Here is a 24737-nt window from a genome sequence, read left to right as displayed (position 1 = left end):
AGAGAGAGACAGAAGAGTGTGTGAGTGTGTGCATAGTTGTTCTTCAGCTGGTGCAAATTGACATGTTGCCAGCGAAGCTGATAGAGCAGCTGGAGAGAGCTGGTGATGGAGAAATACCAGTTAGCCCTTGGCCCTTGGGCATTATGTCATCTTTGTAACCCTCCCTTCTTTGCTGCAGCCACAGGTATAATCTTGAAATGAAGCTAATAAAGGAAACGAACGCATGGGAAAGAATAGAAAGTTGCAAACTGCTGTGATAACATGGCTTATCATAACTGTCCTGCTGTACCAGCGGGGCTGTGCTGGGGACACAGGTATGGTTGCAGGCAGCCCAGGGTCTTCAGCAGTGGTAGGCTAGGTGCTTCAGCATTGGGAACCCACAAATGAAGTGACAGCAGCGTTCCTGTTAGCATCAGGAGGTATAAATACTGCAGGCAAGTACGGCACAGTGGATCCAAGAGCAGGAATTTAGCCATACTCTTAAAGCCTCATTTAGTCCATTAAGCCTTCAGGTATGAATAATCAAGATGGCAACTGCAGCAATGCTGAGGAGACGATCAGCAAGGATATGACTCCATCACCTGCACTTTATTATGCTTTTCAGTTTTGCAAGGATGTGGTTATCTCTTGGCTACCACATGTGAAACATTAGATGTTTGGGGTGGGTTTTTTCCCTTGTCTGCCCACATAATATCCAGATAATCCCTGTAATATGCAGGGCCTTTATATCAGTGCTGTGACAGCAAGTGAACACAGCTACTGGAGGCAAAACAGAACAGCTGCAAGCTCTTTCCAATGATAATCTCTGCTAACAAGCCACTGTGGGCTTTGGCTGATATTTCAGCAGTCCAGAGCTAAAGACAGCTGTTCGGCCTCACTTAGTGTTAGTGCATGCTTATTAGTTTCCCCAAAGATGATCTGAGCAGTAGCCTTCTTGCCTCTGTTTTCTATGATAAGTACAACTTTTAAGGAAACTACATTGAGAAATTATACATACTTGAATTTTGCCAGTAATGGATGTTGCAATTAAACCGATATACGAGGTAAATCTGTTACATGCATAATATTATATTACTCTGAGGAATCTGCAGTACTAGTAGTCAAATGGTATGGCGAGGGCTTTTTAGGGAAGCCAAATAGTGTAATTAGGTAGCTGCAGGGTGTATAGGGTATATTTCAGAATAGTATAATATTAAAATCACGTCAGGAAGTCACTCTGATGCAAGACATTGCAGAGCAGTGGCACAGCAGTGCCAGAGTGTACGTGGCAGCCCATGTTGAGGAAAGCCAATGTGTTTTTATACTGTGCACGTGTGTGCTGTCATTGCAGATTCTCAAAAGAGAATCCAGCAGATATTGAGCCGCATGAAATGACCTATTTTTTGTGGACACTAGGTACGCACAGCAGAGCACAGTAGAAGAGCAACTGTTTTCCCTCTCCCCCTTCTCTGCTTTTTCCCTTTAAATGTTTTTAGCACTGGTAAAGTGCTGAAAGTGGTTGATCTACGCTAATGTTTTGGGGAGGGCATGATATAACTTAATGAAGGTTAGAATTATTTAAATTATTGAAAGAATGTTTTCCATGTTCTTTCCTCTCAGAACAAGAGCTGCTAGTTTGGAGGGCTCCAACACCTTTTCTTTTACTTCTTATCGAAGATGCTTCTTTCTTATGCTGAAGTGTGCTAATGCATCAGTCTTACAGATACTTAACCTCTCTTATCTCCCTAATAGGCACTGGCTACTATCTTATGGAGTTTCAGATGTTTTTATGAGTTGATAGAGAGAAACCATCATACAGCCTTACTGCAACATGCAGCATTATTAATGCAGAGATGCTATCTTGTACATACCACAATTCCTTTTTTTTTTTTTTTTTAATCTGATACGCTGCTTATCAGCTTGGATGGTAGGCAAGCCAGACAGCTTCTTGCTGTCTTCAATAGCTGCTTACTTTGTCTTGCTGTTTTTATGGACTTCTCTCGGGCCCTTCCATAGCACCAGCTACACAGTTAAATCAAGAAAATGTTCTTAATTGAATTAGCTCTTGATAACTCTTCCAGGCTTCTGTCATCCTATTTTTGGTCTTCAGGCATTGGATATGCCTCGTCTCAGTTTTAAATGACACTTTAGAATTTGCTTGTTGCTTCCTCTAGGCCTTGAGGTGCTTCTTACCAACTCCTGTGTAGGCTTATTAGCATACACAGCATTTTTAATTGGGCCATTTGAATAAACATCCTGTGCCTTGCTTTACTAATTCCTTACTGAAATAGGCCATGCCAGGCCCCGCTAAACACAGCATTCTCCCAGTGCTTTGTAGCCACTGTGTCCATGTTCATCATGCTCTGCCTACTCAACCCAACTCCCCTTCCAAATTCCTAAGTGTCATGGTATTTTCTGGAAAGCCTTCACTCTGTCAGGATACCTGCAGATTATTGCTCCCTTACAGGTTTAGCAACAAGCAAACTGATTATCTGCTAAGCTTTTAGAGAGTAAACTTTTGTGGATGGGGACCTGCCTCTCTTTCTTTCTCAGCTGCTTGGCTGAGTGCAGCTCCCATCTTTGCTTTGATGTTTGTTTCTTGGTTTGTTTATCATATAAGCAGCAGCAGAGGTGTGCATCGCAGTTTTGCATGGGTTGCTTAATATTCTTGGATCATACCCATTGGTTACATCAACAGAATTTGCTATCTGAATCTGTGTATCTCCACTGCTTTTTTTTTATCAAACTAGGCTTTCAGCCTAAAAATGAGCAAGGCAGGATAAATGAGTTATCATCCGTTTGCCATTCCTTGTTCCAGGCAGCTAACACAATGATACATTTTAATCAAAAATAGTAAATCTCTTTTCGCCAGCAATGGGGTCACATCCAGATCTGTATTTTGCCAAAAAATGTGGGGAATTTGGGGGGTATTTGGAACTCATTACTACAACTGGCAAGGATAAGATAGCTTCAAAGTCTGGCTCCAAATGTTCATATGTTTGGGTGTCCTTTATGTGAACACTGCTTTAATAAATAAAATGTCAATTAACATAGTTTAGTTCACATCTGCCAAATTCTCTTTTTAATGTAGGTTAATAAAAGCCAAGAACAATTGTCTGCCAGATGATGGGCACTGAATTGGTCCAGAGCAGCTTGGGTTCAGTTTCCAGATTTGCCACCATGTCTTTGAGCAGTTTCCCTGGCCCTCATCCATCGAAGATGGTTAAACTCATGTACAGTGATAGCAAAGTCAGTAGAACGTGTCATTTATCTTTTAGGTTAAGAATGCAGTTGAGTAGCTTTGCTGAATTAGGCCTACAAGCTTACTGCTGAGTGAGGACATAACGATGCTTCCCCAGGCCTCATGGGGTTGTTCAGGGTAAAACCGTATATTCCTGGGGAAACAGTCTGTGTAGCGAGCTACTGGTCGCAACACCCCAGCTCCTTCTTTCCCTGTCAGCCCTAATCATGCTGTCGGTGTTCAAGGTGACTGGTTAGATTGGCGCTTTCTGCTTGCTACTTTTTTCTTTCGTTTGCAATGGCTCCTGTGAACTACAAAGTGTGAATGCTGTGGGGAAAAGGAGCATCCTGCTGAGGAGGGTAAAAGAGTAACGGAAAATGCATCTGATTTCTATAATGTAATATCCAAGCAGCCTGGTTATCTCCTCTCTCTGTCTCCTTCCGTTGCTGGTCTGTGTTCTTGAGCTTCTTGTGGATTTTTTTTTTTTATTCCTCCTCCAGTTTTATCTGAGTTTCCGTGCTTATGAGTTCTGGGTGGGTACAATTGTGGAAGCTGTTCAGTAGGGTTAGTGTGTCATATGGACATCTGCACAAAGTGGTTCCTTGCAGTCTGACTTGCCAGAATGACTGCTTAGCACCAGAGAGCTGGTTTTCAGCTGTGTCTGTTTGTCTTGTAGCCCACAGGCACCTCAGCCACAGGCTCCGGAGACTCCCTGGGCAGATGAAGAAAATGTAGTTTATCACCTGACTGATGAGGACTTCGACAAGTTTATAAAAGATCATTCTTCTGTGCTAGTGATGTTCCATGCACCATGTGAGTTTGTTGGTTTTTTTTTTCTATTCTGCACCCTGAGCCAAATGTTTGCCAACAAAACCAGTGATAATTTTCCGTGAAGGTTTCACAGAGCCGTGAACTCAAAGTCCAGGCTTTTCTTGTTTGTGATGATTGTTAAATACACAGGGCATGAAATGTTTGTGAAGTTGATGACTTCAAGTTTAGGACAGAGATGTGCTGCTGGAAGAGACACTTTGTAGGCTGAGTCAAAACATAGCTGAAGAGTGTAATGATGCTTAAATAGCCTGAGACTCATAATTTTACAGCATGACTTCCCATTTTCAGCTTGTTTTGCGTGGTGCTTGCTTTCAAAGCAGAGCTCTGGTGGATTATGCAACTCAACTTGAGAACTGCGAGCTCCTGAGTTCTTGTTCATGGCTGCTGGTGTGTCATTTTGAGTATTTTCACTCCTCTGCTGCAGTTTGTTCTCTTGCAATGTGTGTGGGGAGGTGGTCATTGCGTATTGTGCTGAAGTAATGGTAAAACTTGATCTAAGTTCAGAAAGTTCCCAGGACTTTTGAGAACTAATACAGTGCTGGTAGTGATACCGCTTACTGTTTGAGAATGCATGAGGCTGACTTTTTTTTTTTCACGACCTGAGGTTTTAGCTTGAGCAATAAAATGCAGTGGGGTTGCCCTCAGAAAGCTCTTCCAGCCACATCGTCCTCCTGTATGCTGTAGGGTAATAGAGTGTGTTAAACACTTTGTTCACTTATGATGTAAGTTATTTCAGCTCCATAGCTGGTTCTACCAATTCTTTGTGTCTGCGATGGAAGGTTCAGCCTCAAATCTGCTATGTTGGGTGATACACAGCCTCTGTCTGCTCTTGCTGCTGTGCTGGCAGTTGCACTTGAGTGAGGTGTTCATTTTGATGGGTATAGATTTGAAGGTTAGGGCTCTGGAGGTGGGCTGTGTGCTCACAGCTGAACAACGGAGGGTCTTGGCACGGAGGCTGAAGTCTTGCTTCCCTTTAAATCAGCAGGAGTTAGCTCCAAAATGCCTTTTTTGAAGGTCTACTCATAAGACTCATTTGAAAAGCGTACCATAATGAATTTCCTTTGCCTGATGAAATGACTAGGGATTTGATCCACTGAAGCGGGTGACTGGCTGCTGCTTTGTCACTGTGTTCACTGGGTTATTTGTACTAATGAAAGTGGGACCGGAGATTAATGCCCGGTCTAAAAACCAAAACACAAGTAGCAGAACTGATGAAGCCTGATTTGCTCAGGAGTTATCCTTCGTTACCCAAATCCTTCCTTCCCCAGATTTCCATGCACCCCAGCATGCAAGCGATGGCACAGGCTGCTGCTCCTCGGGAGCTGCATGCTCGCTGGTTTGGCTCAACAACTGCTGCCAAACAAAAATGTAACTGCTGAATTTCCCTCCTTTCCCTCTCTGTGCACAATGGCTTGGGATAAATGTCCTCTCTCTCCAGCCCCAGATCTCTGTATGTTTACAGAGATTTAGTCGTATTTAAAAGCATTTCTGTTTTCTGAGTTTGTAAATTTCTGAGTTTGTATGGTTGGACTCTATGATCTCAAAGGTCCTTTCCAACCATGAAGATTCTATGATTCTGTGAAATGGGAAAGTCATGTATTTGTGAGGAGGAAGAGAGGGAAGAAATCGACGGTTGGCCCTGCAAACCGTATTCCTTTAGGAAGTCTGATTAAAAATAGATGAATGCGCACAACTACAATCAAATTTTATAGTAAATTCAAGCTAGTTACAAATCTGAACAGGGCTCTGTTCATTTTTTGATTTTTTTTTAATACCTTTTCAAACACAAATAATACAATTTTAGTGGTAACAATATTGCATGACCCATTTGGAGAGGAGGAGAACTTCTAGCTAGGTATGTTTTGTTCTAAGGGGCATTCTGTGCTAAGGTACAGCAGTACTTTGGCAAATGCTGTTTTGAAAGTAAATCAAATGCCTGAATCAGGCTGTTGCAATCTCCTGATAACACGTTCCAGTTGCTCAGGATTGGGATAAAGAATGTTCCAAACCAAAACAACTCCATTTTAAATGCAACTTGAGTATTTGGGGCATTTTATTTACAGTCAGGTGGTAGTGGTATGCCTACATGCAGAATCCAGCTTGTACACACGTAAAGGATCTGTGCTAGTGAGAATCCTCTCTGGGCATCCTCAGCAGAGAAGGTAAGGTTTGCAAACTAATTAATGACACACAACTATCATAAACAGTTATCTCCATGATTAAAAGATCTTCTCCTAGCACTTCTAAAATGTGCTAATGGAGTCACCTTATGAATATTAGGAAATAAATTACTCCAGTAGAAGAAGCGGTAAAAATGGAGAACATCTTATTTGTTTTAATCTTGGTAGCTTAGGATGAGAAAGTTTCTTCTACAAATTATGTATTAATAAAAAAAATTGTTAAAACAGATATACAAAATAGGCCCAGAACTCAGGATATACTTCTGTGTAACTAAGAATAAGCAAGAGGATTTCAACACTGGCCTGGAATTAGCAAGTACTTAAGCCCCTGTGTCACCATGCAGCATACATGTGACTTGGTGTTTTTCTAGCACACTATCAATCTTGTGTTCATGAGACGCTTTTTTACTAGAGAGAGAATTATTTCAGTGATACTTTAATTACATAGTCAGATGGCCAGCGCATTAACAGAGCGTAATATTAAAAGATGTGTGGGGAATTGGAAGATTGTGACTCTCTCCCCGCTCTTCCAAGTGCTGAAGATACAGCTGAACCAAACGCATCCCTGCTACCTACCTGTGAACTGCAGAGTTAGGCACTGTGATGAATGTGGCCAATTGGGTCTCCATGCCTGTGACTACTAATGATCATCCCTGAGGATCACACTATAATTACTTACAATCAGTTGAACTTACTAGCCCAATTAAAGGCGTCACAGCATTTTGTGTTAAGTGCAGCCTAGCATAAGTAGGTTCAACTGGAGCAGCTATGTGTGATTTAGACACACCAGGAAGGTCTGCAGCATGCAACTTGCACCTCTTGCTATCAAATACCTTTTACCTTTTCCGGAATAATTTAGCACAAGCGCTGAACAGAAGATGTGCTGTTTTGAGTCCTTACTGCTGGCCCTGAGAAACATGGGTGAGCGTGGGTGGGCAGGATAAGCTCATCCTGCTTTCGTTTTGCAGGTCGCTAGGGACACAAAGCAGGATTTTTAACCTTCTGAAACTCCTTTGTGAAGCCCTTAAGAGGATGTTCAATAAATCTGAATATTTAGCATAGGTAAGCAGCGACCCAAACAGCCAGGAGTCTGAAGGCACTCTCCCTCCCCAGCCCTCTGCGAAGGGTGTGCAGCATTGTGTTCCTTATTCAGGCATTTTGCTGAAATTTTGTAATTGCTGGTGGTGAGCATAGTGTTATCCTGGATATAGCCAAACTGGAGTCTTGCAGTGAAAAAACACCTGAAGTGTTTTTTCTATGTGTTGCTGTTGTACCCAGGAACTTTAGTTGTGAACTGAGATCTGCTGCACTATACAGAAGAACAAATAAATGGCCCTTTCACCCAAAGGATTTGGAGTTTTTGCTTGGGTTGATCATATTTGCTAACACAAGATAGCACAGTTATGTTAGTGAGCCTATTTCCAAGTCTGTAACAGAAGAGGTATTACACCAACCAAGCAGTTTCTGTACCACGACATAAAGGCACCTATGCAGTTTATGGTAGTCTTGTGTTAGCAATGAGAATATAGACTCCATGTCTGTATTTGCTGCTTGATATCTAAGCCTGCAGCTGATCAACATACTTAGATGCCTAAGATGACAGCTGGGTTCTGAATGTTTGTAAATTTGAGTTATACTGCCGGTCAAGTGTTGTTAAATGCTTTAGTGGCATAGGGACTTGCTAGAACTTAAAGTGCTCCTGAATTGCTTGAGTACAAGAAAGGCCCTGTTTCTGTTTTCATTTGTCCCCATCAGACAAGGTGTCAAAGGCAATTTTAAAAATAATTCTGCCCAAAATATTAGCCAAATTAGTGAGGCTTGCAGTCTTTCAGACTTGGTTTTGTCAAAGGAATAAAACCCCACAAATTTCCCTTTCTACATTTTTCTCAGCGTTTTTCTTCAAAGCACAATCTCAGTGTCTTTCACAAAATAAACCTAACCAAGTCACTGATAAGTCAATTCAAATGCTACTGAAGGGTGTTTAAAGTCTAGGATTGAAATTAAAGTCAATTCAGAAATGGGTTCTAAAAGTGTCTGCTTTTCATGCACAGGAGTTACTTTTCATTATGTTTTGTTAACACAGATGACATTGCCAACATTTTAAAGCGTACCTGTTCCTGCAGCCTCATGTACAATAATGTCCTGGCGCCACCACGAGCTGTAGCCTCCCTGGGTACCTTCAGCAAGCACAGATCTGAGTCTGTGCTCCTAATTAGTGGTGGTTGTCAGTCACCTCTGATGATTGCTTGAAGTTGCTTTTCCCTCCTCATACCCCATCGGCCGTAGCAAAGTCCATGGCCCGGTACTGGTGCCAGAGGTAACAGAGGGGAAAAAGGCACTTAGACTGTACTGTTGGTGTGAGCGGGTGTTTGATTTTTAAAGGATTAAACTATTAAAATGTTTTTCCTGCCACATTTCTTCCTTGCACGTGAGCTTAAATTCATGTTAAACCTGACTTCTTCCCAGCCCTCTTCATAGGACTTCTTCAGAGACTTTATATAAGCTGTAGTTGCAGGATTTTAGGTTAGGAAAAATGTCAGTGCTCTTTGGGGGGATGTTGAAGCCATCATGTTTTCCTCCCTTGATAAAGGAGGGAAGGCAGGGAAAATGCAGTGCTTTTTTTTTTTTTTGTGCTTTTTTTTTTTTTATTTCCCCTCCTTAATTTGTTCTTGGAAACTGCTATGGAGGTGCAGCCCTGATATACCTTTTCTTGTTCCCTCCTAATGGAAGGGAGGGCAAAAATAAATCTTGAGATGATAAAATGCGCTATAGTTTTGATGTGTTGTTGAAATGTCTGTGAAATTCCTTTCCTGTCCTCAGATATTTTCTCTCCGTTTATAAACCAGCCCAATAAATTGCACAGTTAGTGCTTTCCAAAGCCAACTATTCAGCCTTGCAGGTTTTTAATTGCACAGGGAGCTGCTTTATCAATTTAGCTTTGAAAAACAGCTTTTCACACCCTTTCCTCCTTCCCTCCTCCCTCTGGTGCATTAAACCACAAGGTTTTAAGCCACTTTGTGGACTCATTATTAAGAATGCCAGCCAATTAGCCCAATACAAGTTGAAGGCCTCCAGCTTCTAACCAAACAGCGGACTTGGATCTCTCCCTGCCAGCGCACCATCATTGGTTTCAGTGGTCTTGGTTTTGTTTCTTCCTGCTGCATGTGGTGAGATTAGGATGAAGGAATCCATTGCTCACTTGATATTTAAAGTAAAGCAAACCCAAAATGTGCGCACAAAATCAAATCTGTTTTTTTCAAACTGGGTTTTACAACTATAAATAAATAAGTGTCCCTTTCAGACCTCCACTGGTTCCTTATGAAAGCAAGCTACCATTGCAGTGAGCACTAATTGGTACATCTGTTGGCAGCCTCAACAGAAAGGCCATGAATTGAAAAGGCTGAAGAATTAATTTACTGCGGAGCCAGAAAAAATAGCTTTTCCAGCACAGGTCAGCAGCAGCCTAACATTGGCAGCCTGTGATAAAGAAATAAATAAAATCTTATGATTTTCCATGCTTATTCATGATTCAATTAAGGATTTTTTTTTTAAATTTAAACTGGCAAACTAGAAGTTAAAGGCTTGTAGGTTATCCAAACAGCAAGCAACACTGAATGTGGAATGAATGGAAATATCCTTTAATTTGTACTTGTCCCTGTAATATCTGGCATTTGTGACTTTTAAAATAAAATATTGTCTGTGTTCGGTGGCTAGATAGAGAGCTTTTGGCGCCTGCCTTCAGATGTACAGCCTCTAGGATGAAGACAAACAGGAGGTAGCTGGGAAGCTGTCCCTGTTTGACCTGTGCTAGGAGCCCCTTTAATTTATTTGACATCTTATAGCAGTAGCTCTTCAAAAGAAGCTTCAGCCTGTCTCTGTTGATGGCATCAGTTTAGTTTGAGTGGAAAATAGTCTTTCATCACCAAAGGTCTGCCTTCTGGTTTCAGCCTTGGCACCAGCCAAATTGCTTTGGAGCAAAAGTCATGCATCTGACTAGTGGCTGCATGGGGGGGGTCTCGGGTAGCTCCCCAGGAGGAGGATCAGCAGCAGCAATAATAGCATCTACTCCAGTGTCCCTCCATGTCTGCACTCTGTGCCATTGTTTCCGGTTGTACAATATTCATCGGTCCATGGTGGGAGATAACTGTGTGTGAGAAGGGCTTATTGAATGGCAGAAGTTGCAGAGAAGAGACGTATTTTCAAAATGCACGTTCTCTGTGCAAAACGGCAGGCAGTTGGAAGCTGAAAGCTTGGCAGGATGTAGCCCCTCGGTAAGGGGTTTATTTAGAGTTTCCTGAAAGGTTTTTATAAGCTTTCACAACCCAACCTGACAAATGAACTCTACTTTTTAAATTGGACTTTCCATATGGGCAGTACTTTAAAAACAGCTATGCCCATTATTCAGTGATGCTGTTGTCAGAGAAGAAAAGGAAGGCAAGCAATTCTGTGCTGCATCGGCTGCAACCTGAATGGATTACTGTAAGTTTGTAGTGTGTAAGTCAGGTCATGTATTTGGAAGCTTGGCAGATGCCATATCCACCTGATAGAGCTGTGCTTACTAGCCCATTTGTCAAGATCCGTGCTGTGAGCTGTTCCTACTACAGCCAGTGAAAAGGCTCTCCTTGTTTTAGAGTAATTAGAGCTTTGAATAAGGTAAACTTTCTGGACCATTGTGTAGGTCACAGGCAGTACCTAGCTCTGTTGGGTTTCTTGGTGAAGCACTGCAGATGTCAGGATGGGCTGTCGCAATGCCCTAATCACTGAAAGATTGAATTGTTGCGCGAGGGCACTTGGATGATGAATGTTGCTGTTCAAGAGTCTGGATAGATAGGTGAAGAGAGGAGATCTGCTTCGGTTTCGGCATCGCATTTCCTGACTTGTTGCATCCCTTAGGTGCCTAACTTTAATGTTGCCTTAATGCATTTTTAATGGCATGTATAATAAAATGCTTCCCTGGACAAGCATAAATTGTGCCAACTTTCAGTTCATTGCATGTAGGCACTTTTTAGCTGGACGTTACTGGCAGACTCCTGGAAGAGATGTATTCTTCATATGAACCAGTTAGAAACAGGTAAATTCTTGGCTCCTGAATCTGCTTCCACTGAGGTGAACAAGATTCTGACTGTTGATTTCAGAAAGAGGAGGACTGGGACGCTCAGACTAGGATTTAAAAAAGCATGTAGGTCTACAACAGGATGTTGCTTGATATTACATATATTTTAATATCGCCAAAAGTCTCAGGGAGTGTAAACATTTCAGTGCAATGACCTGCCTCATTAAACTAATTAAAGCAATGATTTTCAGTGGAGATTTAATCACACATTTAAACAGGAGTTCTTGAAAATGCAGTAAACCTGGAAAATGAACAACTTGACATGGATTCTTCCTTTAATGACCATCCCACTTACGTTTCTTGAGGGTTTAAAAATAAAAATCAATATGGGTTTTAGTGGTACTTAATATAAATAGGAATGTGGAGAGTATAAAAATCCTAATAACTAGCTTCTGCAGTAAAATTTGATAGGATACCTAATGAAAAGGGTGAAGACAGTAATGATGGAGTCCACTGTCTCTTTTGTGTTGGTCTTTTGACACTAGAGCATACAGTTCGTATAAGATTATTGTCTTTTTGAAGCAGTTTGTGCTCTTTGAGCAGAGTGAAGTCATAAAAAAAGGATGATACAGTGATAAAAGCAATAGCCTTGGCCTGGAGATGTAAAAGTTTAGTTCCTTGCCTTGCTTTGATTTGTGCAGTCCAGACCCAAGTTGCTAAATACTTGTCTCGGTTTCTAATCTGTGAAGTGGAGATAACATTTCACTTTGTGTGGGGGTTTTATCTAGTGAGGCATGTCCAGGCTGTAAGATGCTCCAGTATTGCAAGCACTGGGGTACAGAAGGCATACGAACATAGCAAAGACTTGATTAACACAAAGGAAGTAGGATTCTGCCTTCAGCATTCCATGGCTTCTGGCAGACAATCAGGCTTTTGGCCCTCAGGTTTAGGAAACCCCATGTGTGACCAGGAGAGTGCACAAATCAAACAAGGTTGTCACAGGTAAAGGTGATGACTCACAGCCTGGTTAGAGCCCGTGCCAGGACTTGAAGGGAGAAGCCTTGTCTTGCTCTTTTTCGGCTTCATAACAGAAAGAGCAGCAAAACCAGACTTTTGGGGCATTTGTGGCTGCTCTGCCTTTCAGGCTGGATCTCAGCTTGCTCTGTGCCTTGGTGCTGTTCTGGGGACACAGTGTGTACTTTAAATAATTTACTTGCTAGCAGTTGTGGGTATGAAGAGCAGTGTGCAGGGCAGTAGTAAGAGAGGAAAGAAAGGAGCTGAACTGTAGATACTTCGGTTTTGTGAAATTTGGGGGATTTGTTCAAAATGCATCACTGTATGCTCGCCTCCAATAGGGAGCAATTATTTTCTCTATTAAAGAAGATATTTGTGAAGGTTATTCCAATCAGAAAAAAAAAAAATCTTCCTGTGAATGCGTGGCAGGTGGTGTGAAGGGAACATTAGTTTCCTTGGGGGTTTGCTGCCTCATTTCTCACATTACTGTTGCGTTCCCTCTCTCCTAAAAAGTCCTTACCGACTAACTGAGGCTGAGAGAAATGGGTTTGTTCAGCCTTGAGAAAAGAAGGCTTAGGGGAGACCTTATCACCATGTTCCAGTATTTAAAGGGTGGCTACAAAGAAGATGGAGACTCCCTTTTTACAAGGAGTCACATGGAAAAGACGAGGGGTAATGAGTACAAGTTACTCCTGGGGAGATTCTGATTGGACACAAGCGGGAAATTTTTCACAACGAGAACAATCAGCCATTGGAATAGTCTCCCCAGGGAAGTGGTGGATTCCCCCATCACTGGACACTTTTAAGATTCAGCTGGAGACGGTGCTGGACCATCTTGTCTAAGACCATGCTTTTGCCAAGAAAGGTTGGACCAGATGATCCTTGAGGTCCCTTCCAACCTGATAGTCTATAATTCTACGAACTGAGACTACGGCAAAGGAGTAGCTATGGCTGCCGGAGAGCCAAGGGGCAGCTGAGAGGTGACAGCTGAAGGGAGACTCGCCCCATTCTCGCCTCCTCTGCGTATCTGTTGTAGATTTAGTTATTCAGAATGGTCTATTAAAGGACTTCTGTAGTTTTAGTTGACCCTTTTTGTCCAGTGAAAGTCCTTATCTGAGCGTGCAGAGTGGGAGAATGTCGTTCTGCAAGCTTGACCCTGGTGTACATATAAGCCCTTAATGCTCTTGTGGGAAGTTCTGATAGGAGTGAAGCGTAACTTATTTTTATAGGTTTACTTCGCTTGTCTCTAATGATGGGTTAACAGTAGGAATTAGCTTTAAGAATTAAGCACCAGGTTTATTTCTTCTGAAATAAATTAATTTCCTTGCCTGGATAAGCTTAATATATGGTGCAGGGCTCTCATCTGGAAAGTGCCTTACAGTATCTCTGCTACTTGAATCATTACCAGCAGAGTTTTCATTATCAAGTTTATCTTCCTAAATACTTTATGGCTTCAATTTTTATTATCCTGTGGAAGGTAGTGTAGAGAACTTATTTTAAAGGGCAAATAATGAGAAGAGAAGCCTACAGTGAAAAATTGCTTGCCTGCCTGTCTGATCCTTGTGCCCTTTCAGGTGGTGAGTTGGCAAGTGATGCTGTCTTTCTGAGTTATTAATAAATGAATCCATGGCTTTCAGACTGAGGTATTGTGCTGATGGTAGAGGTGTGTCTTCTGGGGTCCTGACCACTTGGGTTTAGCGAGCATCCCAGCGTACTTCTCCTAAGTAGGTGAATGCATCTCAGCTGGTAACCGCTTTTGCTCTTGGACAAGAAGTGTGCATTCTGCATAGTATCCCTTCCTGGTACTTGACTTTTATAGGTAACTTCATGGTAATAGCCAATGTCACCATTGCTTTTAACACACCTGCCCCATAAGAGTAAGTGCTTTGGGATGTACCTTTCTTAAGAAGATGTCTTTGCATTGCATCCATTTTGCTGATGTTTTATGTGAATTGCATCCTAGGAAATCATTTGCTTGCTATGTTATTTTCATGAGATGGACATTCAAAGCCGTTTCATCTAGTCTCTGTTTTCTGGCATTTCCATTGCTATATACGAAGTATAAAGTCTTTCACAGTGGGGTGAAATTTTGTTGATCATCTGGCAATGGAGAAGCAGGGGGGGTCTTTTTTGGATGTGGAATAATTATGGTTTAATTGAGAAGGAAACCTTCTGGTGGTATTTTTCATAAACTCTCAACAATTTCACCTTAAGGCAGCCATGCTGTTGTGTCTGTCTCTCTCACATTTCAATAGGGGAAGATTAATTTTCAACACCTACTCAGGGCCATGTTCCTCCAAGCTGGTGTAGGAAGTGTAATTCATATCTCCCGATGCCGGCTGATCCACCTTCCTTCACTTCTTTTCCCACCCAGGAGGGATGATAGGAGGCACCATCGTCTCCCAACATTGATTTCTACCAGTTGCACCATATAGTTTAGACTGGGAGGGTATGTACATGCAGCGTAATCTCCAATAGCTGGAAGCTGAAGCCAGATTTGAACTGGAAATAAGGAACCATGTGATTTTTGTTGTTAGTTTATTTTAAATAAAGACGGTGATTAGCTTAAAGATCGTTCCTGGACATGTGCTGGGGTCTGTGCCGTTGAAGATGGGGGTATATTTTTCAAAGGCTAATTTCAGGAGCCTGTCTCAGCCAGGGGTCCCTGTGAGGTTAAAAGCAGTGAGAGTTCAGTCTGAGGGCAAGATAGAGCAGAAATCTCTCTCCCTGCTTGACTCTCGGGGACCCCTGGCAGGTAGCAGCCTGTGGCTGAGGTTAGCCTTGGAGAATATTCACCCTCTCTCCTGAGCCTTTATGTTAAAAGAAGATATGGTTCAGCATGACCAGAAATGAAAGCAGAAGCATGTGTTATACAGTTCATCAGAGCCGTTGTCTTTTAAATCCCGTGGAGGCAGCCTGCAGGACCCACTCGGTGTTTCTCTCTCTCTCTGTGCTGAGCCTTCCCCTGTCGAGGTCTGTTGCTGGCTGAAGGTAGCCTGCTGGCTGAAGGTAGCCCTTCTGTAGGAGCTGTGAATTTGGCATGGGTGCAGAGAGGGTTCCTGGAGGATATGTTTGGTTAAGTTCACTTCTCAGTTTGATCTGATTTATCTTATGTAATGCAGTGATCTGACTGTCTTTTTAAAAAATAAATAAATAATCCAAACTCATACTGTAACTGTCTAAGGCTGTTCTGAATCTTCTTCTGCTGAGCAGTTTCAGCAATGCTGGGAGGAAACAGTTATGCCAGCATACAAAAGACGATCAAGAATTGGATTTCAAATGCTTTCACCTCTACAACCAAGGTGATTAAGGTAGGGAGGTGAGGCTCGGCTGCCTCAGCATGCATCCCCTGGTGTCAGGTAGTTTGTGTAGCGTTGGCCTGCTCCTGTGGCTAGGAGTTCCTTGGTGTCAGTCAGAATAGTTTGGTAGTGACCCGTGCTGTGCTACTCTGTCCTTTTCAGTGCCCTCAGGCTTTCCTGCAGGGACATCTGTGCCTGCCATGTGTGCTCTGCAGCACATGCACGAGGTGCTCCCGAGAGAGGTGGTGGCTGTGGTGGGGTCACCACCGCCTCAGCTAGTCATGTGGATAGGAGGAGGGGTGATGGATTTGTAGTCATTTCGTGCCCTGACTTCACGCTGAAGAGCTGCTGAAGGCAGGCAGGGACTTTCTTCTGTGTGTACGTGCTGGGATTGGATTTGCACAGATCATTGCACACACAGATTGACTGCACTGTGAGTTTGTGGCAATGCCCGTGAGATGGTGATAGTGTTGGGGACTGTAATGCTGTGCTGCTCTCCTGTCACTGGGATGAACTGTGCAGCCCACGCAGCCGAGGCGTTAGGCTTCAACCGCATAAAAGTAGCATGACTGCAGTAATCCAAACTGCTGAAGTATTTTCCTTCAAATTCTATGTTTCTAGTTCCTCAGAGTCTTTTCCAGGCTGACCTTTCAAAGGCTTTGTCTTTTGTAAAGCCATAAAGCTGTTTTCTTGTCATTGATCCCTAAGCAATGTCATACTTGGTCAAATCAAACCTACCTTTAAAAGTACAGTAGTGAGGTGGGCGGTCTGAATTTGTGCATGCACACATTTCTGGCTGTCGAAAACTTGAATTCTGTATCATGTTAAAGATGTTGAAGCTTCACCTGCTGATCTTGTAAGAAAGCATCAAACCTTGAAACATCTTTGTCTGGAATTTTACCTTGGTGAGCAGTGCTGATGGTTTGGTGGGAGTAAGTACCCAGAGGGAAAAGGATGCATAAAATTTCATGAGCTCCTGATCCTTCATAAGGTGATTGTTTTATTTTATTTTTTTTTTTAGAGCAGAAACCTGGAGATCTGGGCATGTCCTGATGTCTGACCATTATGACTATTAAGTAAACATGCAACCAACATGGTTGCAAATGTGTACCTGTGATTATGGGGAGAAACAGCTGCTTCTGTCATCCTCCCTCCCTGTCAAATTTATGGATGATTTCCTGTCAGATGTCTGCAATGCAGACGGCTAAATTATGCAAGGGAATCTGCAGCTGTTGTAGTTTACGCTCTCCTACAGCGGTGAAAGAACTGTAAGCTGCCCCATGTCAAACCTTAGATCTACTCTTTAACATGATGCATAAGAAATCTTTGCGTATTGAAGACTTCCATGGCAGAAGAGGATACATTTGTGTTCTCGCATAGGTGATAAGAGAGCTGGGACTTGTGTGTGTCCTTGCCCTGGCTCCAAGGCTTGTGTCTCCCTCCCATGTACATACCCTTGCTTTTATGTATACAGGTGTACGTTCAATGTTAACAACAGGGCATGCATAAGGGCTGGCTGTTCTGCTGTGTTGAGAGGTCACTGCTCCTCTGGGATTAGGAATAGAGAAACCAAAGATGTATACCCAGGTGTTAAATGTTTAGAGAGCAAAGGTGCATCTGAATTTTTTGAGATGTTTTTTTCCTTGAAGTTGTGTGTAAATCTTCCGTGAGTGTAGTCCGAACTGCCAGTGATGAACTTGCTTGAAAGCAGGACATGCTTTGTGCTTCAAATTTGTTTTCTCATCAGGCTAATGGAGGTATTTTTGGTATGCGGCTATAGATGGATGTGGAGCATAATACAATAAATAGCTGGCTCGCAATAACAGTATGCAAGCAGTCTGTCAATGGCAGAAATGTAATGATTCTTTTAAATCTTTATTTGCAATTTAATTTATCTCTAGGGTTTTTCATGTCAGAAATTCCTTGTCCACAACTGCCTGGATGTTGGTTTTTATCTCTTGCTTGTCGCATGCACTTAAGATCCTCAGACAATGTTGTCTTGAAATGAGAGGACGTGACCAAAAGCATGGTGTTTATTTATATAGCCATAATAACCTGAAAGAAGCAAACAGTGAATGACAGAAACAGAGATTTCGGTTCTGGGGATGGCACTAAGACAGCACATGCAGGAGCTTAGCTGGAGCTGCCTGACTGGTTTTCTGCCTGTCTTCTGCAGGCAAAACTTGGTTTTAACAGTAGAAGTATTTGCGTTAGTTCACTTCTGAAAATGTTTGGAGCAACTGTGCTCTGTATTGTGAGCCTTTGCTGTGGTTCCAAACAAGGTGCTGTAAGCAACTTATTTTCCAAGTAAATATTTGTATTTGCTTGGTACAGTTGTTAACCTTCGCTTTGTCCATGCTCTGCTTGCCTTTGAACGTTAGTTAGCATTGCTCTGTCCCCCCTGGCCTTTGCCTCTACGCTTGCATACAGTCACACTGGGAAGGATGAAGTGCTGAGTGAGAGTTGTCTTCTGCCCTGCGGTGGGATTCTGGAGGGAAGTGACTTATCTGCACTGGGGTGATGGGGAGACCTTTGATTGCTGTCGTTCTGGGGGTGCAGCTGTGTGACAGCAGCTGCCCTGAAGGAAGGAGCTGTTTATCTGCATGGCTGCATGATGCAAATAAGATTGATTATAAATAAACTGGGAAAACAGAATCCTTGCTTCATTTAGACATCTCTTTTAAAAATGGTTAGCAAGGGCCTGTCTTGTACCAGCACTCAGTCCTAGCACTGAGTTTTGTAAGCTTTAACTTCTTTTTCCTGTCTCCTCCTTTACGTTTACTCTGTGTGCTCTTTTCTATTCGAGCCTTGGCCCTTGCAGCGTGGAGCTCCTTTTGTGCCGGAGGAGAAAGATGCGGTGTTGAGAAGTCAAAGGGCTTGTCCAGAGCTGTTCCGCAGAGCCAGGGACCAAACCCTGACTGCTGCTGGATGGAGAGTAACTCGGACTTGCACCTCCAGGGGAGCTACTGTCTTCTGCAAGAAAACACTGAGGCTGTGGGAGTCCTCTTGTGTAGACACCTACAAGTCCCTTGGGTGTTTCCACCAGCCATGACCCAGACAGGCTCAGAGGATGTCAGTGCTTGGAGTAGGCTGCGGGGCATCCTTGTGTCGACTGTGACCTTTCTCGTCTTACCTGAGATTGAATGAGTTGCTTCCCTTGCTTAGTCTTTTAGTTTTAATGTCAGTGTACACTTGGCATGACGGTGCATCTTCTAAGAGCACATCTATCACAGATGGCCACCACAGGCCTGTGGGCTTCCTTCCACCATCCTAGCAGACCTTATGTAGGACATTGGAGCATCTGGGTTAAGGGCCTGTAGGGTTGTTGTTGTTTTCCCATTCATTTTATGAACAGAAAATGTCTAAAACTAGAGGAGCTTAGCGCAGAGGGATACAGCTGCTGCTGAACAACCTAGTGTAGCAATCAAAGGAGAGGCAGTGACCTTGGAATTCATTTAAATGACTTTTTCATTGGCCTTGAGAATTTAATGGCAATCCTCACAGGATTATTGAGAGGTAGGATAAATAATCATAGGAGAGATTAATTGATTTGCAGTGTGTAGGTCTGACTTGTAATTCATACCTCCACTTTTCTGCAATGGTAGGTGGAAGGAGACTGTAGCACGCAATAGCAAAATTCTCATAAAGATGGCCAGAGAAGCATCGTTTATCGTGGGAGAAGCTCTTGAGATTTGTTGTCCCTTTTTCAGATTCATTTTAATGTGGTGGCTTTTTTTTGAGGCTGGCATATCATGCTGTCCTTTGTCAGGGCTAGAACAAGAGTTGCATGATAAAGATTCCAAGACTTCAGTTTGCATTTAAGTGCCTTTAAAGACCTGATCCCGCTTCCCCTTTATTTTAAGCATGAGTGAGTTAGCTTTGTGGCAGTCAGTAGTGCTGTGTCTGTGTGATGTTCATGAAAGAACCCACAACAGTGACATTTCATAGTCTGGATATCTTTCTCCAAAATACTACTTACATGAATTTCAGATGCTTCAAATTGTTTTGTATTTCCTGGGCAAAGTATGCCTAGCTTGTTGTTTGGGTATGTGGTTTTTTTCCCTCTGCATGTGTTTGTGAAAACTCAGGTTGTTTGATGCTTTTGGTTGATCAGATCCAATGTTAATGATTGTGGAATAGAGTGTAGATTGCATGGATACTGTATCTAGAGCACAGTATGAAGCTTTGTCTGGCAGGAGGACATGCTGTGTAAAGCCTACCAAGGTGAAGTTACCCCTACAAAAAGGAATCTTTTTGTGCAAATTTGAGCTAGCTAATTCGGAGACATTCCCAGGTATCTGAGCTGGGACTCGAGATGCCCTTTATTTAGAAGTGAGGAAGAGCACAAAATGAATAAAGTTCTCTGCTCCTAAAAGGAGAAATAAATCAACTCAGGCAGGTGTCAAAGGGAACCGTCAGCCCCTTCCACAAAGCCATATGCCTGCAAGTTTTCTGTGGGTGGCAAATAAATCATCTTGCCAGCCTCTTTCGTGCTCTTAACTAAGACAAGCAGTGCTGAGACAGTAACTCTTCCTCAGCCTTTTCCAGCTTCTTCCTGAATTCACCTCTGAAGCTGTCGCATCAGGCTCCCAGCTTGGTCGCATGTGCTCCCACCACCATCTAAGACCAAAGCAAAGCTTCCTCCTCTTCCTGAGATCCCCTTGTTCTGCTGCTCCTACTACATTAAAACATTATTTTGCTCAAAAGAAGGACATGGAGCTTTTTAATGCTGCGATTGCTATGCAAATGACTAAGCAATGTAGACCTTTGGTAGTGTTTGAACTGCAGTTCAGTCTGGGATCAACCATTTGGGTATTTGCCATAATTCTCAGGTGGGATTTGTGGTCTTTATTCAAATGTATCCAACTGGTGCTATATGTGCCCTGAAAGCATTTCGTGGTGTGCTGCGATGGTTGGAGCTCTGCTGAAGTCCCTCTTTGCTGTGGTGAAGCTACACCTGGATGTCCTATCGCTTCTTGGCTGCGAATGCCCTTTGACTTGTGCTATATAAAACATGGTTGTCTGGTTGAGTTCAAGCTTAGGTTTGTGTCTGCTGGCTCCGGCAGTTGTCCCATTAGAGGGAATCAAAGCAGCACTGAGATTCAGAATCCTTGGTTTATTTTCCTTTAGACAGTGGTGTAAAAATAGCCCAGCCCTGTTGCCCGTACACTTCAGAGACGGCTTTTGCTGAAGCTGCATTGAAACAGATTTCTAGCCGTATTTTCTCATACAGTTTTCAAAAGCTCAGCAAAGTCTGGGCTTTCAAGTGCCCGTTCCAACAATAACAGCCAAAGAAAGACAAGCTGGCTGCTGCTGCAAACAAGAGGGAAAAGCGCGGCGAGGGATTGCACTGAGATTACATGGCACCAGGGCAGGCGAGTGCGGTGCGTCGGAGCCATGCCATGCGCTTCATTACCCCTCTCCGCATCCCCGGTCTGCGCCCAGGAGCCGGCCCTCGCCCTGCCCGGGTGTCCCTCTCTGCCTCTCCGTCCCTTGGCTCTCACCCTGCTGGGCTGGCCCCACGGGGGCGAGGAAGGGGCTGTCCTGGAGGCCCAGCATTGCGCTGTAGGAGCTGAAGCGTAACTTTGTCGCGTCAGGAACCTCACCTGGTCCTGGAAGTTCAGCTTACCCAGAAGACATTACACCGGCTGAAAGCAGTTTAATTTACACCCAAATAATTTATTTTAAATCTGCTTTTCTCGCTCATGCGTTCATTTTACTTTATTGTAATGTCAGCACTTAGCAGTGAAGTAATGGCAGATCTCTGGAGAACTTCACACGAGCGAGAAAACACCATTATCTCGGTTTTACAGGCCCTGCTTATGTTGAGAACATATGTGGTGGTGTAATTACACTGATGTGATTAAATCAGTGCAAGTCCTTGCTAGAGGGACATGCTGCACCAGTGTAAAGCGGGGCTTATTATCAGTGCAGTTGAATTCAAATTACATTACTCAATTAAGCTGTGCTAGTATAAGCCTCGGCTTAAAGTCGGGAAGTCACGTGGGGGCCTGCGTTGTTTCTTTTTAGAGCAGATAAAGATTTGGAAACTGAAATGGGTGAGGTTGTGCCTCGCCTAGGAGCATGCTAGAAGCAATGGGCTTGACAAATACTGTGTTTATAGTACTTTCTGGGCGGAAAGACGTACGGGTGCAAATTCAGGGGTTTTGTTGTTATTTTTTTAATAGATGAAACTGTTTAAGCCATAGTGACCACTTTGGAAAAGATTCTAAATCATACTAAGGCTTTACAAATAAATTATGTAAAATGCAGTCTAAATTCTGGTAAATCTCTACCACATGGTTTTGGATTTGGATGATGGCTAAATGGGTCAATGAATAACTATGGCGTGTACAACTTAATTTTATATTATTTTTTTTTTTTGGCAGGGTGTGGGCACTGTAAGAAAATGAAGCCAGAATATGAGAAGGCTGCAGAGTTTCTCCATGTAGCCAATGATGTAAGCTAATTTCCTTTATTATATCCTTCAAATTATCAGTAATAAATAACTGGAGTAATAAAAGTGACTTTTCTCCCTACAACAAATTCAGCTGTTCTCATCCTCCCACAGGACCCTTCAAAATGTGCTTCCAAAGTACAGTCTCATCGCTAATGCATGAGCCCTGCCAAAGTCTTAGAAAGAACATTCTGTCTTGAACGAAAACAAAATCGAAAAATGTTTATGTATTCTGCTGTAGGCCTTATACATAATATGATCAAATCCAAACTGGATTTTTTTTTTCCCTTACTTAAAGGCATCGAATATGAAGAAACATAGGCTTTTATTTATGAATTAGATTTGGAAAAAAACAAAGGGGGGTGATCCCTCTTTTGAATGCCCTGATTTTATGGTTGCATCACTCCATTAGCTTCATCTTAAGTGCTCCATCAGCATGGCTGGAGAAGAGAGATCCAATAATATAAGTATTAGTGTTATTGATTCAGTCTCCTGCTGTGTAGGCCATGCAAGAAGAGAAGTAGGATTAGTCTCCCCCATACATTAAGCATCTTCAGTGGAGACATCTAGAGTCCCTTTGTAGCTGGAGAAGGAGGAGGAGATGAGAAAAACAAAGATCAGAGGAATCACACTCTACAAGTGTCTGTTCTCCTGTGACTCTAAAGGTGGTCCATGTAAAGATGCCTGTTAGGGCAAGTTAGGGAAGGATGAATTTGACTTGAACTTGAAGGAGCAACAATGCTCATTTCTTCTGTGAGAAACTGGGATTTGTAGGAGGAAATGCCATTCCTGGGAACAGCTCTTAAGCATTATAAAGTGAGCTATATACAGGCAATCCTGTCGGAAATGAGAGGAGAACAGGTAACACTCTGGTTACATTTAGCACATAAGATGTCCCTTCCTGATTTTTGCATCAGTCCTCTGTGTCTTTCTGTGTGTCTGTGCTGAGTACCTGAGACAGTGAAGGCACCTAGATGGCGAGCAATTGCCCCCAAATCTACTGTTTCATGCCAAAGTGGGGTGTGTATGTTGCTGGGAGTTACAGTTGGTGGTCTCTCTTTTAGAGTCCAGGTGTCCTTGCAGCAGTCGACGCTACCGTCAACAAGGCGCTGGCAGAAAGATATCACATCTCAGGGTTTCCTACTTTGAAGTACTTTAAGGATGGAGAGGAGAAATACACTCTGCCACACCTCAGAACGAAAAAGAAGATCATTGACTGGCTGCTAAAGTAAGTTTTGAGGATCTGAGACAGTATTTGGGTTCCTGGTTAGTGGCTCCTGAAGGCTGCTTTGGTGAGGAAGTAAATCTTAAACCTAGCTTCATCGACTGCCTAAATCCCTTGCTAACAAAAACAAATTGAATTCCAGTGTTCAAAGCCATACAAACGTGTATGTTAATTATGGTCTCTAATACACCAAATCCTTTATTTGCTGCTGGGTTTTTCATAGTTGTCCCGATAATTCTTTCCCAAAGTAAATATTTTTTGAATATACCCGAAGCCTCTCACTGGAGAAGGAATAGCAATGGCTATGAAAAATAAACAGAACATTTGTTGTTCCCTCTCTAAGCAGTATATTTCACTGTTGGTAACTGAATTTCTGCAGTTGCACTCTTCTCTTTCCAGCATTTCAGAGCCAGTGCTTAGAATACCAGCTATGTGGGGCTGAAGGAAAGCCAGTGAGACAGCAAAAACAGCACCTTTGTCTGCACTAACCAACTTTTCTTGGGTGGTGTGCTAAAATATGCAGAATTAAGTTTGATGTATGATGAAAATAATTTCATTTCAAAGTAGTAAATTGCTGGTACAATTCTCTCTTTAAGTATTCTGGAATAAAAAATGCATGTCCTTTAGGTGCTGTAAGCCTAATGTATTTTCTGCATTATTCAATGGGGAAAAAAAAAACTGCCAGTGTTTTGTGAAGTTTTTAAATCATTTAACTGCTAAGTGCAGTTGGCATGAGGAATGTAATTTTAATTTTTCCCCTCTTATTTGGTGGGGGGAGGGGAGTTGTGTTGGGTTTTTTCGGTTGTTTTTTTTTTCTTTTTTTCTTTTTTTTTTTTTTTTTAAATTACATCTCTGAGTGCTTCGAATTAGGTAACAGATATGGTCTGGCAGCATCTTTGTAGCATGTTGGGAAGTTTTATCTGTATTTTACATTTAGACACAGAACTCCCTTGACCTCCCTGCATACTCAGGCTCCCGGCTGCTGTGTCAATACTGTATGTTAAATCACTGTACTAGTTTCACCAGTTTGCTGGAGTATTTTGAGTGCAACGCAATTTATATTGAGTTAGACAGGTTGACACCGCCTGTACATATTGGCAGGTGACTAGGCAGTGAGGAAGAGGGAAGAGGTGTCAAGCCCTTCTGGATCCTGCTGTGCCTCTGGAAGACTTTTGTCTGCAGCCTCAGGTAGTCAGCAGCACAGGGGAAACCCAGACAGCTTGTCTCCTGCTCTTGACTGTTGGATGTTCTCCCAACTAGAGACACAATAGAGGAAGATCCTTGTTTGCTGACCGGGGATAAAATTGTCACAGCTGCACTGAAGTTGGTGGAAATAAGGATGCATCTGGGGTGCAGGCTGGAGACAAAAGTACAGCTTGTATAAACCTACCCCAATGGGTGGTCTAGTCGCAGCCATGTGGGTTTCATCCCCGGTCCCTTTGTGGTGACTGTAGTCAG

The 24737-nt window shown here is 42.8% G+C and overlaps 1 protein-coding gene across 1 annotated transcript in view; it reads left to right on the top strand.

Moving 5' to 3' along the window:
• PDIA5 (protein disulfide isomerase family A member 5) overlaps nucleotides 1-24737 on the top strand; it is a 102256-nt gene that overhangs the window by 46966 nt on the left and 30553 nt on the right. The window contains exons 11-13 of the mRNA XM_054209011.1: nucleotides 3897-4033; nucleotides 21987-22057; nucleotides 23119-23282. Of these exons, the coding sequence (XP_054064986.1) occupies nucleotides 3897-4033; nucleotides 21987-22057; nucleotides 23119-23282 (372 nt within the window). The remainder of the gene's footprint in view (nucleotides 1-3896; nucleotides 4034-21986; nucleotides 22058-23118; nucleotides 23283-24737) is intronic.

This window comes from Rissa tridactyla, chromosome 7, assembly GCF_028500815.1.
Source record: "Rissa tridactyla isolate bRisTri1 chromosome 7, bRisTri1.patW.cur.20221130, whole genome shotgun sequence".
NCBI lineage: Eukaryota > Metazoa > Chordata > Aves > Charadriiformes > Laridae > Rissa > Rissa tridactyla.
Note: the sequence above shows the minus strand (reverse complement) of the source record. Positions and strands in the feature narration are given on the sequence as shown.